Source organism: Hippopotamus amphibius, chromosome 9, assembly GCF_030028045.1.
Source record: "Hippopotamus amphibius kiboko isolate mHipAmp2 chromosome 9, mHipAmp2.hap2, whole genome shotgun sequence".
Lineage (NCBI taxonomy): Eukaryota > Metazoa > Chordata > Mammalia > Artiodactyla > Hippopotamidae > Hippopotamus > Hippopotamus amphibius.
The window spans coordinates 10,925,118-10,943,710 of NC_080194.1; the positions used below are offsets into that span (position 1 = coordinate 10,925,118).

An 18,593-nucleotide genomic window follows, 5' to 3' on the forward strand; every position below is an offset into this window, starting at 1 on the left:
ACAGCACCGTCCTCCTAGGTTGTTGTAAGGATTAAATGAGATAGATAATCCCTGGGGAATGCTTAGCTGGTGTTCATTACTGCAATCTCTGAGGGCTTGGTAGACTAATTGCCGTGATGATCAAGGACCTAAACAGGCTCATCACCTCTGTAAGTCTTCTTTTTTTCTTTCTAGCAAGACACTCTCCCCCCTTTCCATTCACAGAAGTAGAAACTCACAGTGGGTATGCCTTGTGGGTCCTGTTTTATTTCCAAGCATGAATTCTTCTTGCAGAGTTTAGATAGCATTTCTGGATTGCTTCCGGCGGGGTGATGTCATTTAAGGCAGTCATTTATCTGGCACCCTGCATTTCTTTTCACAGCCCATATAACTTCCTCTTTCCTTATTTGGTTCCTTAAAGAGTCTTGATTGGCTGGGGACTCAATCCTTCATTTTCGTTTATGCAAAATTCCTAACCAGAGGGGTTAGGAATGCAGAGTTCCAGGGCATGCTGGGCTGGAGCATCTGTGCCTGGCCTTTTTATCTATGCAGCTTGCTGGTAATTGCTAAGGTTTCCCTCCTGAAACAATTATCCCCCCATTTCTCTCCCCACCTCCACCCCACCCCCCAGTTAATTATCAGTTCTGGAATTAAACTGCTTGCCTCTCCTGCCGTTGTCATGACAACAGTTGGCCTGCACCTGCCACTGGGTGAACAGTGGCTCTTTCAGAAGAGGCGATGGCAGTTGCTGGCTCCACAAAAGCCAGGGAGTAAACTAATGTTTACCTGTCTGAGGAGAGAAGTTCCTGTTCATTCCACCTTAGGCATTTTCCTGGCAAGTTTCACCTCAACTTCTGTCTCATACAAACTGCTTGTTGGCACTCAATAAAGAAAATGAAAAAAATTTTTCTGATAGAAATGCCAAATCCCTGTTGGCTTGTCACAATTCCATCTATTAACTTCACTTATTTCCAGCCAAGATGTTCGAAGATATGAATCTTCCGTCTCCTGAGAAAGACAATATAGTGTGATGCATGAAAGCACAGAATTTTAAGCCTGATAGACCTGAGTTCTAATCCCGGTTGAGCTGCTTTCTAACTGTGTGACTATGGCTTAATCACTTAACTTCTTATAATATCAATTTCCTTATCTGTAAAAAGATGATGAGAAGAACTATATTTAACAGAGTTTTTTTAAAGCTTTGAAATGATACATGTAGGTCTGGCTCCTATTTTATGTTCACCACATAAGCAGGTATCACTGTTAGAGCTGTTTAGCTGCTAATCCTGAACAACCCTGAAAGTTAGGGCGACGCTGGCAGCCTGATCAGTTTTAGCTGGTCCTTGTCTGAGTGGCAGTACCTGCGAGGTGGGATAAAACTGCACACTGCCCCGCAGCATCTAACTGAGAAGCATCCAGCAGCCAGGGACAGCTGGGAATGCTTTGCCTACCTTCTCTGTAAATGCTGTCAGCTCCTCCCTCTCTGCACTGTTTTTCTCATGCTCAATCTCACTTTCCTTTAAATAGAATTGATAGAACCAGAGGGGAAGGAGACATGTACTCACCAAGGAAACAAAATGCTTTTCTGTTTTACAACCACATTACAACCTACAGGGAACAACTGGTAGCGGTGCTAAGGAGTGGGGGAATGAGGCATTTATGTAAGAAAGTGTTTTTCTTCCTTAAAACCCCTGTTTGTAGCTAAAGAAGTATTTTTCTTATGAACCTACAAACACTCATAGTTAGGTCCCAGGTGCAAACAGAACAGGGGCATGAATACTCGTTCTTGGCAAAGACCTCACCATTTAGGGTAACCCGGTTTTATCTCAGCCTTTGGCCACCTTTCTTAATGTTCTGAAGCTACCTACTTGCAGTTCTGATTTTAAAGAAATCTGCACTCAATGACTCTAAACTTCATGCCATCTTAAAAAGAAAAAAGAAAAAACCCAAAACAAAACAAACAAAAAGCACACTAGTTTCTGCTCCCAACATCTGGTACAGACACCTGCTGTTGGTTTCTGGGTAAAGAGGTGAATGCAGTTCAGCCACACAGAGCTTACAAAAAAAGGAAGGTTCCTTGGAAGTTATTGGGGAAATGGAATTATTTGCCTCTTGCCTGCCTCTTACTGAGAGGAAGTGAGAAGATGCTAGAGACCAGCAGGTTTCTCCTAAAATGAAAAAGACACCACTAATAACATTTTGCTGTGGCTGCCACAGGTGAGGGGGGCATAACCAATGACACCAAGTTTAGTTATTTTTAAAACACAGACTGGAGTTTTGTGACTTCCTAAAATCTATTACGCTTAGTGCCAGTCCAAAATGGTTATGAAGATAAACAAGGAAGAAGAGACTAGGCTCCAGCCAGACTCTTCGGGACCAGATCTAACTCAGGGACAAATGTGACATCAAGTTAATTCTTGGACTAGCTTCTAAGAAACATCTATAGCCTTAAATCTATTTGGAAAATGCTGGTTCTTTAGTATTCCTTATCTCCATTAATTTAGAAGAAATAGGCATCTAATCTCCAAATTTGACTTTAAGTTAGAGGAAGCCAGGAGTTGGCAAAACAGGGTATATATAAGATAAAAATCAAACAATTTCCTTTCACACTACTTTACCACAGTTGTTTGGTTTTCCATATAAAAGAAAACCAAAAGGAGAACACTTTCAATGCTTCATAAAATACTTGTCCTTTAAGTATAGTAAGATGTGCTATTTGGTGGAGAAACTGAGGCAGAGAGAAAGCACACTATTTACACATAACAACTCATGAGACATGACAACAGGAAGAGACCCATAAGATTTAAAAGTCCATCCATTTCTTCTATGAATAGGACAATACTGTAGTCAAGAGGTGGAGCCTAACAGGAAACAGTACAAACCTTTGGTGCCTCCAATGGCACCCAAGACCCTGTACAAGGCAGACTCAGCCACCCTTTAGTCTCATCTCCTGCCACAGTCCAGTCATGCAGTTCCTCACCATTCCCCACACAGCACATGCATTTTCACTCCTCTGAGCCTTTAGAAATGTTGATCTGTGCTTGCAAGGCCTTCCTACCCTTTCCAGCTAGAAAAGCCTACTCCTACACCCATCCTTTAAAGTCCAGCACAAATGCTATCTTTTCTGATTCTCTATTTTGAGTTAGTTGTGCCCTATTCTACATCCAACATATTCATTATAGAGAATCATTATACTGTAGTGGCTAAGAGCCTGCATTCTCAAGTTAGACTACTTGAATTTGAACACTGGCTCTACCACTTTTTGGCTGAGTGACCTCCTTAGTGTATACATAACCTCTCTCCAACTCAGGTTTCTATTTCAGATAAGAAATGAGGATAATGAATTAACCATTTATTAGGACTGTGGTGAGAAATTAAAAATGTTTAAAATACTTCCTGGTATGTAGTTGGCATTCAATAAATGCCTCCTTATAATTTATAATTATAATAATAATTACATTGCACTTACATGCGAAATTAAAATTGTTTACTTAGTTCTCGCTTTTGAACTAGATTTTGAGATCTTTAAATGCGGGACAAAGTCTTTCATCTTCATATCTCTGAGGCCTAGTATGGGGCCTGGCAACGCAGTAGACAATTGAAAATGTTTTTGAACAAATGAATGAAAAAAATCCTCTGCAATTTTTCTTGCTAAAGAGATTAGGGAACAGAACTCCTAGGAGTGAATGTTATCCTGATAAGCTCTGAGGTCAAGGATACAAACAAGGTTAGCCTGCCAAGCATCATAACTATGTATTGGATAACAAACGCTGATTAGCATAAAACCACACCCTGAAAAGTGACACCCAGGTCTCTTCCTACTGGGCCTTTTTTCTTAGCACTATGAAGCCAGAAGAGGCAGGCAGATGTCTGTAAGAATACAGGCCGCTTCTAGCCAGCATTTCCACTGTGAGGCAGATGGAATAAGCTTGAGGTACCGTGGCTGAATTTTCCAGCTGTGAACGGATTCTTTAGTTATAGGCCAATGTGCACAAAATGAAATAAAGTAGTGACTCTCACAGGCAAATATCTGAAAATCAATTACTTTAGGAAGAAGGCTTGCTTTTATTATAGACAGGCAGTACAATGCATAGCATGGCTTCATCCTTCATCTGGGTGAGTAGAAGATAAACAATTCACATCAGCAAAGGAAAACAAAGTCAGCTCAGGCTCCATAAGAGGGAAATGTGACTAAGAGACTCTCTGTACTGAAGACCAACTTAGATGTTACAACCCCACTTCTGGATAATACGCAGCTCTGACAGTTCCACTCCATGTCACAAGTAGCAGAGCCATTTTCTTTGGCTTCCAGCTAGGTCTTCTGAAATGAAGATAATGTAAACACCAAACCATAAATTTGCAATCAGTGGACAAAGAAACCTAAGTGTATCACTAACTTAGTCTCCTCTTATCTCTACAAATTAAGTCATCAGAAAGAGAAATGCCATATCTAAGAACACACATATGGTTGTTATTTTAGAGGAGGGGGGAAAAGAGTACCTAGAATATAGCCCCAAGAAAATTTTTAAAGAAACAAAATTGAGAAATGTAGAAAAAAAAATCTACCAAATTACAGAACCTATAAGCAGATTCCTTTCATCTCGCATCTGATATAACACAGTATTCCTCCACACAACTCTATCCCCAAAAATGGGTGCAGAGTGGGGGAAAGAAAGGCTAGTATTTACAGGAAAATAAAACCAGACTACAAAGGGGTAAAGAGGTTAAACGACTTGCCCAAGGTCACACAGTCAGTTCCATGTAGGCCAAGAATAGAAGGTAGGTCTGCTGACTCTCCTTGAGCTTCTACTCCTTCAGAACTCACTGCCTGTTTGATCACAGAATCAGCATGGGTCAGATTCACACTGATCTCAGCAGGAGCTTTTTGCCTGAATAAGAGCCAGCTCTGAAGATGAAAAATTCTACAGAAATTCTAAGTATGGCTGTTACTATTAAAAAGCCATTTTCCTCTTAGTTAAAAAGAAATCAAAGAAAATCTCAATAGCAAATCAAAATTTAATATTGATCTTGCTCCTTTCTCCCCTGAACACAAGAGTTTAAGGGTCCTTCCCTCTCTGGCTTCCTCCCACTACACAGCAGCTTTCCAGGCAGCAGATCCTACTGCCGCCCCCTCTCCTTGAATATATATTACTTCTCAGCAGGCTCCGGCAGGAGTAGAGAAGGTGCCAATCTGTGAGGGAGCAAACACAAGATCTCCCATAATAGCACAGAGAAGACAGAAAATTGCCACCAAAAGTGTAAATTGCTTTTTTTTCGCTTGGGAAAAAAAAAAAAAACACTCTGGGCTTCAAAGACATCCTCTTAAAAGGTGACTCTACAGTGGTTAATATCCATGTTTTACATATCAGGACCTCTGTTCCTCCACATCCTCCAAGCATCCTTGTCATCTGTATGACTGCATCATGGATGTGAAGAGTAACTCCTGGATGGAGGGTCAACTGGCAGCTAATTCTGCAGGGTCAAAGGAAGGTTTGGCTGCCTGCTCCCCTGGGAGTCTAAGAGCACCCCTTTGGCTGCTGACCCTCAGGGGACACCATGTGAGGATGAGATGAAGAAATATCCCCTTAAAATGGCAGAGGCTAAGAAGAGGAGAAGCAGCTTACAGAAAACAGAGGCCACAACATTTCAGCGTCAAAGCCAGTAAGAACTCCCAGGTCAGAGGAACGAGACCAATGTGACAGTCTGACAAGTGAGCGTGAATCCTCTTCCCTTTCATTCAGGGTCACAGAGAGAAGTGTGCTGGCCTCTCCGAGACGGTCCGAATAGTGGCTGAGGGCATGAGCTCTGAAGCCAGACTAGATTCAAGTCCTAGCTCTGCTTCTACTAGCTGTGTGATCTAGGGCAAGTTAATCTTTCTGGGCATTCATTTCCTCATTTTACAAGTGGGATAATAAGTACTTCATAAGCTTTACATGAGGGTTAAAAGAGAATATATATAAAACACTGTACATAGTAAACCTTAAATAAATGGTAGCTTTGATGATTATTGTTGTTAATCACAGGACAAATACATAAAAAAATTCAGAACATGGAACAGACATGACCAAAAGCACAAATACTTGGCCACTTCACATCAAACAGCTTGGGAAGTCAAAACTGAAAAAAAAAAAAAAAAAAAGGCAGGGAGACTCTAGCCAATAGGAATGGAGAAAAATATAGATCTATTATAGACAGATATGTCTCAAAAGGACAGGAATTTTCCTTTGTTCCGACCACCACGGAGAATGATTGGAATTCAGTTCTCCCTGGACTTCTGTGCAGACAGTGGGAAGTGGCTGTGCGGAAAGAATACCAGCAAAGGAGACACAGGCATGAAAATCCAAGCAGACCTGGAATGCAGGGTCTCCAGATTCTTTTCTCTTCCATCGCCTGTGCAGGCAGACCCACACTTCCTTCTGTCTTCCTTACACATCACACTCGCATTTAACACTGTCAGCAATACAGAAGCCTTTGGAACAAAACTCTGGCTTATTGAGATGGTAAAGTGTATATCATAAATGAGAGAAATTTCAGGTCAAAGGCAATCTGCCCTGACGTGTTAATTGGAATAAACTGAGTCAAATGGTAGTTCAATACAAACTGAATGGAACCAAGAAGTACAAATTTAAAGGGTAAAAGGAACATTTGATTCACCTTTCCTCTTTCTGCCAAACTGGAACGTGTTTTTTTCAAGTGCTCATTTTACCAAAAAAGTCCCAGTCCAACAGAATCCCTACTGACATCTATGGCAGCCTGGCTTGAGGGAAACAGCCTGACACCTTGGTTGCTAGCAAAGAAACTCTACTTCACCACTGTCTCAACAAAATGACATGAAGGAATCTGCAGTGAAACTCTGAAGCCAGTATCTCACCCTGAATAGTATCTTTGAAGGGAGTTAATCTCTTTATAAGGTCCCTGCATTCTTCCAATCAACATGAGTCTGGCATGTGGCCATAAAGACAGGATGAACGTGTCCACCCTAATCAGGCTCTCCCAAGACAGAAATGCCATTTCTATCCTGTGGAGTCTGCACACTACATCAGCTAAGGTGTTTTCTTTATATTGGTCTTGTTTGAACTCTCTTTCTGGGGAAGAAAAGGTCTAGGGCTCTGCTTGGTCTGGATTTTAAGGAGCTAGAGCTAGTTTCGAGAGAAGAGGCAGAGTGCCAAGGAGATAAAGAGTTTGTCTAAACCAAGTGTCTATGTAAATGCTGAAAACTTGGTGGATAATTAGAGAAGATATTGATATAAGCTCCCATCATCACTAGCCTAATCTAACTAGTCTCCCAGGCTCAGACCCACCTCCAATTCATTTTCCACTCTGCAGGCAGAGGAGACTTCCAAAATGCAAATCTACTCAGGTTAATTCATGTTTTAAACTATTTAATGCCCTCCCGCTGCCTGCAGGAGAGAGCTCAGACACCTTAAGGAGGTCTATAAGGCCCTCAGGGAGCTGGACTCTGCTTTCTTTCCTCCATTCTTCTCTTGTCTGGAGCTATTACACAAGTTGTTCCCCATCCCTAGAACAGCCCTATTCCTGCCTACTCATCCTTCAGACCTCTGTTTACACATAACTTTTTCTGGTGAGCCTCCCCTTATCCTCCAAGACTGTCTTAGAATCCCTCCTTGGAAGCCTAAACTTCACTTAATCATAGCACTTCCCCCAAAGTATAAGTGTCAGTTATATGCTTGTCTCTCTTACTAGACTTAGGATCCGCAGGGCTGGGACTATATCTGTCTTAGTTTTCATGACATGCCCAGTATATAGCACAGGGCCTGATACACAATAGGGTCATGAGAAAGGGAGGGAGGGAGGGAGGGGGGGAGGAAGGAAAGAAAGAAATGAACCACAACACAAAGGGAGCCTGTTCCTGAGATGGCTGGAGGATGGAATTTGAAGGGATTCCCTGAAGCTCTGTAGGTTTAAAGTGGGGCACCTGTAGCTTTAGCCACAGAGGACAAGGAATGAGATCTAGGCTGAGAACTACAGTTCCCAGGGGAAAGAAGCAGCAGGAGATGCAGCTGTGGCACAACATCTGGCACTACAAGAGGGGCTCAGGATCGGGGGAGGGAGAAAGGAAAAAGAAAGAATTGTATCTGTCTATCTGTAAATAAAACCAAAGAAGCGCCAAATCCTGGCTACAGTAAGATAACCCTGGACAACTCATTTGGCTTCTTTCAATGAGAAACTTGAATTAGGTAAGTGATTTTCAAACTGAGCTCGCAGGAACCCTAGGTTTCTGCAGCAGCCCCTCAGGGTCTATTGTAAGAAACAGAGAAGTTTCACCAGCAGATATGGGCTCCCAACCTTAACCAGACAAAAAAAAATGTTTTGTATACATTGGAGTTCTACTTAAAGCCCATTTATAAAAAGTTGTTTCCACTAAAACTAAAGTTTGAATAGCAGTGGCCTGGATGACTTTTCTGATACCTCCGAGCCTTAATGGTCCTGGATCCTATGTGACAGAGGGGACCCATCTGGACATTGCACTTTACTTTGTACAAATGCCCCTTGATTGTGTTCACAGCATAGCTATAGCATTTCCTAGAGTCTGTTTTCACTGCTTGAGCAGAAAGACAGCAAAGGTAAGTAAACTAAAGTCCAGGGTCACTGCAAGGCTGAGGCAATGATAAAATGCAATTTTAAATTTCATGTGGTGACACAGAAGCACAAAGAAACATTTTATTTTCCCTAAACAAAGTTTTGTACCTATGACCTTGGATTCACTGTATAGGTGTCTTGAGTCAGACACAAGGATGTCACAGGTCAGAAATAACGAATATTGGATCCAGAGTCCATTAAAAAAAAAAAAAGCAATCCAATTCCAATCAAGAAAGAACAATGCAAAAGTTTATCTATTCGGGCCACCTGATACCTAATTACCATTCAAATATAGTACCTACTCATCTTAACAAGGTATTCTGAATGTGCTACAGAATAAAGCAAAGTTACTGTCATTACATACTTTAAAGCCTATCTTTATCTGAAGGTTACAGACAGGAAATGGCATAGATGGGGAGGGAGACGGGAATCTTACAAAATAACATCTTCAAAGCCCTGGCTTAAGATGGAGATCCCTTTTCTGTGCTATTCCTTGGCTGGTCATATTTCATGGGGTATTAAAAGGCCACAAATGTCACTCTACTTCAATTCTGAGAACAGACAAGCAACAATGTGATCTTACCTGGGTCCTTCCTCGTCGCCCTGAAAGAAACAGAAAGAAACAGCATAAGAAATCACGATCAGTAGAGACTGATTTAAATTTCTTTCTTTACCCTCCTCTCTCCCAACCTGAAAACTAGGCTAGTGCATTTATTGTAAGAGAGATAAGCCAGCAGACATCTAAGGGCTAAGACAAGGGCTAATACAATCCTATGTTCAAACTGTCCAGCAGAGATGAACTAATAATTTGCCCTTGCAAGCAGAGAAGTGAATGCATAGACCTAGGAGGCCTAAATAATAGCCTTGCCTTTTTATTTGTATGGCTGGCAGTATTTAGTTCTGAGCAAACTAAGAGCCCAAAATAGCAGCAGGTCTTAGGCAAAAGCTGACCAGCTCCAAAAGCATCAAGCTGTTTCCCTCAAAGACTCACTTCTGCCCTGGCCTAGCATTTTTTTCTCCAAACACGAACACAGAAGCTCTAATATAGAGCACACTATGGTGCAAAAGGCTCTGAACTGGGACTCAGGAAATTGGAATTCTAGTCCAAGCTCCATTATTTATTAGCTATGTGCCCTTGGGTAAGCTGATTAATTAATTAATCTAGACCCTGGTCTTCGCCTTTGTAAAAGGACAGTTCTGGCATTTGATGGTCCACATTATTCTTCAGCCAAACGATGGCTTTTTTTCTTTTTCCTCATTCACTCTTTACAGAAATAACGTGTGAGGGTAATTCTTCCAGGTACTGTATTCTGTGAGCCTAACTTTATCAGTGATCACAGCAGATTGCTTATAGCCTCTTTTGGTGACCAATCAAGGTGACAATCAAGCCTTTCCCGAGGGACCTCACTCATCCTTTTGGTGACAGAGTATCTTTTACATCCTCCTCTTTAGTCATTCAGTATTGGTTTTAATAGAGACTGTATCTCCTAGTTGGAGATAACTCCTCAGAGAACTTATTTGATTGGTGGATGGATGGATTGATGGATCCTATAGGTATAAAGGAGAATGAGTTCTGGAGTCAGACCCTGGGTTCAAGTCTTGACTCCATTACTTGCTTGCTGTGTTACCCTGGTCAAGTTATTTTGCCTCTCTTAACTCCGATTTTCTAATCTGTAAAATAGGGGTAAAAACTGTCCCTGTAACACAGGATGAGTGTGAGGATTAAGTGAAATAATGTGCACAAACGTCAAGCCTAAGATACAGAATGCACTTAATAAAGGTTATTATCAACATCACTAGCAACTCAGTATGATTCATTAAGAAGCTATTACATGAAGGCACTGAGGGTAAAAAATTTAAAAACCCATAATGATCCATCCTTCCAGGAGCTCCCATTCCGGACCAGGGGAAACAGAAAATGAACTATGACTAAAAGTCTTAAGGGCACTACCAAAGACATAAACAGAATGCTTTGAGAGTCAGAAGGGAAATGATAAAGGCTGCCCCTCCTGGAGGAGGGGGAGAAGGCCTCACAGAGAAGGTGACATTTATACTGCCACTTGAGGGATAAGCAGGATTTTCCCAGGCCGACAACGGACGATAAATGCGAAGGGCACTAGACTAGCAAAAGCAAAGGCACAGCAGGTTTAAAAAACGTAGGTTTAAGGCATTTTGAGTCCTGTGAAACTAGAGAATGGGGATGTGTGCGTGTGTGTCTTGGACAGGGGCTGGGGGGGGTGGCGGTGGCGTGGGGTTGAGGGGCTGGGAATGCAATACAGGTACTGGGAGGCTGCAGGCGCACAAGCCGATGAAGGACATCTGCAGCCAGAATGGTGATCTGGAGCAGATTATATTCAATACTCTGGAGGCTGGATAAAAAGGGCACCTTTAGCAGACTGTTAAGAATTTGCAGTATTGGTAAGGGCGCTAATCATCTAACGGAAGAGAAATGGGGCAAGTGGTGGCAAGAAGATATAGGGGTGGTGGAAACCTCTGTAGTTTGTCTGACTGGCATGTCTTAGGGGAATTACAATCTAGGGAGAAAAAATTCATATAATTTAAATTTAATGAGTTACATAACTATCAATGACATAATTAAACCTCAACACAATTTTTAAATTATCTTCAGATGTTAAAACATAATTATCTAGGAGAACTGTATGGAAAAAAAAGTATTCAAACCTTCTTCCATGATTAGAGCAAGTCCTCACAATCACATATCGTGGTACAATAGTTAAGAGATGGGCTTTCTAAGTTAGAGAAACATGGCTTCAAATTCTGGTTAGTCAACTCCAAAAGTGAAGCTTTTGGCAATTTACTTAATTCTTGCAAGGTTCAATTTCCTCACCTACACATAGAAGTCCTAATTCTTACCTTACAGGGTGGCTATATAGATTAAAATAAATGAGAAAATGTGCATAAAACATTAAGCAAGTGTCTAGCATAAGTGTTCAACAAATGGTGGCCATTACTGTACTTCCCTGAAATGTTAATTAATAACATTTCCAAGGAGAGTGGGGAAGAACAGAGAAGATGCAACATAAGACTCTGCTTAACATTCATCCATTTCTGCTGCTTGTAGGTAAGTGATTATTTTCAAAAACAATAATAATAGAGACACAGACTCTGAGAACGGACTTGAGGACATGGCGGGGGACGCGGAGGGGAAGCTGGGACGTAGTGAGAGAGCAGCACTGACATAAATACACTACCAAATGTAAAATAGACAGCTAGTGGGAAGCTGCTACATAGCACAAGGAGATCAGCTCGATGCTCTGTGCTGACCTAGAGGGGTGGGATAGGAACGATGGGAGGGAGGCTCAAGAGGGACGGCATACGGGGATATATATATACATACAGCTGATTGACTTTGTTGTACAGCAGAAACTAACACAATACTGTAAAGCAACTATACTATAATAAAGATTGAAAAAAAACCCCAATAATCACTGTTACAAAGCATGGGGAACGCCAGGGTGAGAGTTTCACTTATGAAGAAATGAATAAATGAATGAGAAAACAAATATACATATGTATAATTAGAAGGCAATTCTGAACAGGTCAGCAGACATTCAGAGGATTGCTCATCTTGCTAGTAAAGGTGTGTCCCTGCTCTTCCCACTACCTGAAATGCACATCCCTATTCTGAGATCCTACCTAATTCCCATCCATCCTTTAAGGTCAAGCCTCCCTCGGAAAATTCTCCTCACTGACAGACTGAGTGGAGTAACCCTACTCTGTCCTCCACATCTGTATAGGTCACGTTTCTGGGCTAGTTCTTAAAGCAGAAAACTGACAATGACAGCACCATACTGTGTCTCCCTCTTTGGATTTCAGCTCCTTGAGAACAGAAACTGTGTATTGTTCATCTCTTTATTCTCTACACCTAGCACAGCACAAGGCAGTTAGTAAATACTTATTCAAGAGAGGAAAGAAGAGGGGGCAAGATGTAAGTAGGATTTAAGATTAATTTCTACCCCCATTACGAGCAAATTCTGATTTCAGAGTAACAGAACTGAAAGTCTGTTAAACACCAACTTCCATTTAAATGACTTGTTAGATTAAGCAATGCTCCCAAATCCCTCTGTAAAATATCCTGAGTGCTCTTGGCTGGTAGGTTACACTCTATCTAGTACAACCTCCCATTTCTACTTCCACCAGTGAAAATGTATGTTCTCCAAGAATCAAGCAAGTTTGCTCCTAAGCCTGCTTATATCAGTTGAACTTGTGATTATGATGACAATGTTTTATCACATAACAGAAAATGAGTGCAAGAGAAAAGTGCTGCTCCATGAGTTGTTGCTTCCATGAAAATTAAGTTGAATGCTTCCAAAGCATTCAATAAAGATGAGTTACTTAACAATTGCCATCGATTTTGATATAGGTGAGACACACACAAAATATTAGAAAAAATAAAATATAAAAGTCTAACACCTTACACTGGTCAGAATGGCCATCATCAAAAAGTCTACAAATAGTAAATGCTGAAGAGAGTGTGAAGAAAAGAGAACCCTCCTACACTGTTGGTAGTGATGTAAACTGGTGCAGCCACTATGGAGAACAGTATGGAGGTCCCTTAAAAAACTGAAAATACAGTTACTATATGATCCAGCAAACCCACTCCAGGGCATACATCCAGAAAAGAAGAAAATATTAATTCGAAAAGATATATGCACTCCTATGTTCATAGCAATACTATTTACGATAGCCAAGACACAGAAGCAACCTAAATGACCATCAACAGATGAATGGATAAAGATGTGATATACATATATGTGTGTATGTATACACACACACACACACAATGAAATATTACTCAGCCATAACAGAATGAAATAATGCCATTTGCAGCAACATGGATGGACTTAGAGACTGATCATACTAAGTGAAGTAAGTCAGACAGAGAAAGCCAAATATCATATGATATCACTTATATGTAGACTCTAGAAAAATGATACAAATGAACTTATTTATGAAACAGAAACAGACTCAGACACAGAAGACAAACCTACGGTTACCAAAGGGGAAAGAGGTGGGGAAGGATAAACCAGGAGTTTGGGATTAACAGATATACACTACTATATATATAAAACAGATATACGCTACTATATATATATAAAACAACAAGGACTGACTGTATAGCACAGGGAACTATATTCAATATCTTGTAATAACCTGTAATGGAAAAGAATCTGAAAAAGAATACAACTAAATCACTTTGCTATACACCTGAAACTAACACAACAGTGGAAATCAACTATATTTCAATTTTTAAATTGGCATTAAAAAAAAGTCTAGGATTCTACACTCCACTTGATTCAAATGTTATTCTCCTCACTTATAAAGAGACCGAAATTGGACCTTACAAACAATACAGTATGGGTGTGGTCTATGCCAGAAATATGACACTCCACTCCAAATAACAAACCTATATTCTCAGAAATATGACATTCCACTCCAAAGAGCAAACCCATATTCCCAAAGAAAAGACCTTGACTTGGAATCAAAGAAATATACAGATATATATTTCAAGTTTAAAATAAATGTTTAGGGTATTCATGTATCATTTTTAATGGTTTACTCATTTAAACTAACTTTTTCCAAGATTACCTCATTGCAGCTCAAAACTAGGCAAAAGATGGAAATTCTCACGACATGCAAGTAAAAATAAAGACACATGGTTTTTTAAATACTTGACTTTGGCAAAGAGTTTTATAAAAGATATAACTAAATTCAGGCAAAAACTGAGAGATTTTAAAAACTGGTGATGAAAATATACACTGATACAATTGTGCTATGGACAGTTTATATGCACAAGCCTTAAAAACGTATATACCTTTGACTCAATAGTTACGATTTATAAACTGAAACATTCATTACAATGTTATAAACAACAATAAGAAGTTGGAAATAATTTAAAATTAGGTAAAAGTCAAATTTGTATCATTGGGTCAGGATTCAAACATGTTTATGAAGAATTTCTAGTAACATGAAGGAAACAAAATATGACATTAAGAAAAAAATGGCATGAGAGGATGAAGGGGTTAACTAACTTTACTGGGGTAATCATTTTGCAACATGTACATGTATCAAATCATCACATTGTACACCTTAAACTTACATGTTATAGGTTAACAATATATCAATAAAGCTGGGGGAAAAAACAAAGAAAAACACACACAAAATAAAAAATAAATAAATATAACACCCAATGATAACCATCAACTTCATGTGTTGTTTTTATTTTCTGCTGTGTCTAAGAGTCTTAAACATTCTACAATGATTAAAAAAGAAACAACTTTAGTTACTTGAAGAGGGGAAAGACCACATCTTATTGAAGAGAAGAAAGACCACAGGACCTAGAACTGGTATTGAAACTCTTCCCCTACCCTATCCCAACAAGATTTATTAAAAACATATTTTTAAAAAGAAATGTCAACAGGAAACCTTGTAATCTTTGGACTCCTTCAAGCAGAAGCTCTGTGATTCTACTTGACCTAGTGAAATTCATCTGTCCTAAAGGTTTCTTAAAAGAGACACACTGTGTTGATGTTCTGGTTTTAGAATAATCTTCATGAATCAAAGGCAAACAGCACTTCAGCAGGTGGGATATCTAGACATATTGTTTTTATCAGTTTTATTGAGGTATAATTTATAATACCATAAAATCACCTGTTTTAAATGTATATAAATAACTTTAAGTAAATCTAGTTATGCAACTATTATTACAAACTTGCTTAAAACTATATATATATACACAGAGAGAGAGAGAGGAAATTATCTTTTTTCCTTCTTAATTTCTTTAGAATCATATGACTTCAAGCTAAAATTGTAACTATCCTTGGGAGACTGGGATTGCTATATATACATTACTAATAAGGAAAAAAATATCAAATTATACACTTTAAATATATGCAGTTTATTGTATGTCAATCAGAAATCAATAAAAGTTCTTTAAAAAAAGCAAAAACAATAAAGAAAATAAAATGATTACTGTCTTGCAGAGTGTATAGCATATGTAGATTATACACATATGACAACTACAACATAAAGGGGACGGAAAGGTGGTCAGTTGGCCTATACAGTTTCAAGCTACCTACATTTTATGTGAATTGGTTCAATATTAATTTTAAGAAGACTAAAAAATTTAAGGATATATATTATAATCCTTATAGAAACCACTTAAAAATAATGCAAAGTAATAGAGCTAAAAGGCCAATGGATATATTAAAGTGGAATTCAAATAAATGTTTCAAAAAATCCAAAAGGAAAAGACAATGAGAAGAACAAAACAGAAGAACAAACAGAAAACAAAGAGTAAAATGGTAGACCTAAATTTAACCATATTAATAGTAACGTTAACTGTTAATGGACATTACACTTCAATTAAAAGGCATAGATTATCAGAATGGATAAATGACTAAGTCGCAGCTATATGCTATCTATGACAGACATAATTTAACAATACAGACAGAATGAAAGCAAATGGGTGGAAAGAGATAAACCACAAAAACAGTAAGTGTAACACTAGATTGGCTCTACCAACATTAGATAAAACAGATATCAAGACAGTATTATCAGAGAAAAAGGGAACGTTCATGATGATTAAAGGGTTGGTTCATCAGGAAGATGTAACAATCATAAATATGTATTTGCTTAATGACAGAGCCTCAAAACATCTAAAGAAAAGTTGACAGAATTAAAGAAAGAAACAGATAATCCCCAATCATACTTGGAAATTAAACATCCCTCTCTCAGTAGTTGATAGAACTAGACATAAAAATCAGTAAAAACGTAAATCATCTGAACACCTAATCGATATTTAATAGGACACTACCTCAAACTACAGATACACTTTCTCTGTAGGTGTACACATTCATTCACCAAGCACACATGCTAGGCTGTAAGGCAAGTTTCAGCAAGTGCTGGAAGGTGGAAAGTTCTCTGATCATAATGGAACCAAATTAGAAATGAACAACAAGACATGGAGGAAAATCGCTAATATTTAGAAACTAAACAATATACTCCTAAATAATCAATGAGCAAAAAGAAGAGATCACATGGTAAATGAAAAAATATTTCAAACTGAATGATAATGAAAACACAACATAACCAAAGTTGTATGATTCAGCTAAAGCTGTGATTAGAGGGAAATGTATTGCTCTAAAAGTTTACATAAAAGAAAATAGTAAAATCCATGATCTATGAAGCTAGATAGAAGAACAAGGTAAACTCAGAATAAGCAGAAAAAAAGCAGCTGTAAACAAAATAGAAAATGAAGAGTAAAATTAGCAAATCCAAAATTTAATTCTTTAAAAAGCCCAATACAATTAATAAAATAAAAGTTAGACTGACCAAGGAAAAAAGGGGGAAGATCATAAGTTATCAGTATCAGAAATGAAAGATGGCTACAGACATACCAGAGGCTACAGACAGACAGTTAAAAAATAATAAGAAAATACTATGGATAAATTTATACTAGAAACTAAAACAATTTAGATAAAATGACAAACTCCTTGAAAATTACAACTACTACAAATTTTTAAAATTTTAAATCGATATAAGATGAAAAAATTTGACCAGTACTATATTAAAGAAATTGAATTGTTATCAAAAACCTTCACATAAAGAAACTCCAGGACATATGATTTTGCTCATAAATTCTATCAAATATTTAAGGAAGAAATAACACCAATCTTATATAAACTCTTCCAGAAAACAGATAAGGAGGAAATACTTCTCAGCTTGTTTTCTAAGGCCAGCGAAAGCCTGATACCAAAGCCTGACAATGACTTTATAAAAATACAAATTTACAAATGAATATCCCTCTCTGAACACAGACATAAAAATCTCTAACAAAATGTTAATGAATTGAACCCAGATAATACATAATGACCAAGTGGGAGTTTATTTCAGGAATGAAAGGTTAATTTAATATTGTTCGATTAACCAATGTAATCAACCATCAAGACAGAATAATGGAGAAAACCCACTAATCATTTCAATGACTACAGAAGAACATCTTATATACACCATGTTCATTTGAATTATTGTTCCCCATATCTACTGTGTCATTTCTCTCTGGCTGCTCTGCTTTCAAGATTTCTTATCTGTCCTTAGTTTTTGGAAGTTTGATTTTGATGTGTCTGGGTATGGATTTCTTAGATTTATCTCACTTGGGTTCATTCAGCTTCTTAAATCTCTAGGTTTATGTTTTTCATCCAAATTTTAGAAGTTTTGAGCCATTATTTCTTGAATTTTCTTAACCCTACATTCCTTTTCCTTCCCTTACTGGACAAGTGACATGTATGCTAGATCTTTCTTTATTGTCCCATAGGTCCCTGAGACTCAATTCAATTATTTTTCAATCTTTTTTCTTGGTTGTTCAGATTGGATATCTATTGATTTGTCTTCAAATTCATTGATGCCTTCCTTTGTCAATTCCAACAGTTCAATTATCTTTCAATTCTTTTTTCTTGGTTACTCAAACTGGATCAACATCTTCAAATTCACTGATTCTTTCCGCTGTCATTTTCAATTTGCCATTGAGCCAGTCCAGTGAATTTTTTATGTCATTCATCATATTTTTCAGTTCTAAAATTTCATCTGGTCCTTCTTTTATCTCCTATTTCTTTGCTGAGATTTTTTTTATTTTTCATCTGTTTCCAGAGTTTGTCATTACTTAGACATTTTTATAATAGTGACTTTTATTTTATTTTTTTAATAAATTTATTTATTTATTTATTGGCTGTGTTGAGTCTTCGTTGCTGCGTGCAGGCTTTCTCTAGTTGCGGCAAGTGGGGGCTAGTCTTTGTTGCAGTGCGTGGGCTTCTCATTGTGGTGGCTTCTCATTGCAGAGCATGGGCTCTGCATGAGCAGACTTCAGTAGTTGTGGTGGCTTCTCATTGCAGTAGCATGGGCTCTGCATGCGCGGACATGTGTTCAGCAGTTGTGGCATGTGGGCTCTGGAGCGCAAGCTCAGTACTTGTGGTGCATGGACTTACTTGCTCCAT

The 18,593-nt window shown here is 38.5% G+C and overlaps 1 protein-coding gene across 8 annotated transcripts in view; it reads right to left on the reverse strand.

Moving 5' to 3' along the window:
• Positions 1-18,593, reverse strand: part of TRIM44 (tripartite motif containing 44) — a 133,880-nt gene that overhangs the window by 62,089 nt on the left and 53,198 nt on the right. For 5 of the 8 annotated variants that reach the window (XR_009055478.1, XR_009055480.1, XR_009055479.1 and 2 more), the window contains one exon: positions 9,164-9,183. The exons of 1 other annotated variant lie outside the window; for it this stretch is intronic. Coding sequence is in view for 2 of the 7 variants with exons in the window: in XM_057749051.1 (XP_057605034.1) it covers positions 9,164-9,183 (20 nt within the window). In the remaining 5 variants the exon portion in view is untranslated. Of the gene's footprint in view, positions 1-4,043; positions 4,301-9,163; positions 9,184-18,593 lie in introns of those variants that run through there. 2 more of the 8 variants (XM_057749048.1, XM_057749050.1) reach the window with 2 other exon arrangements.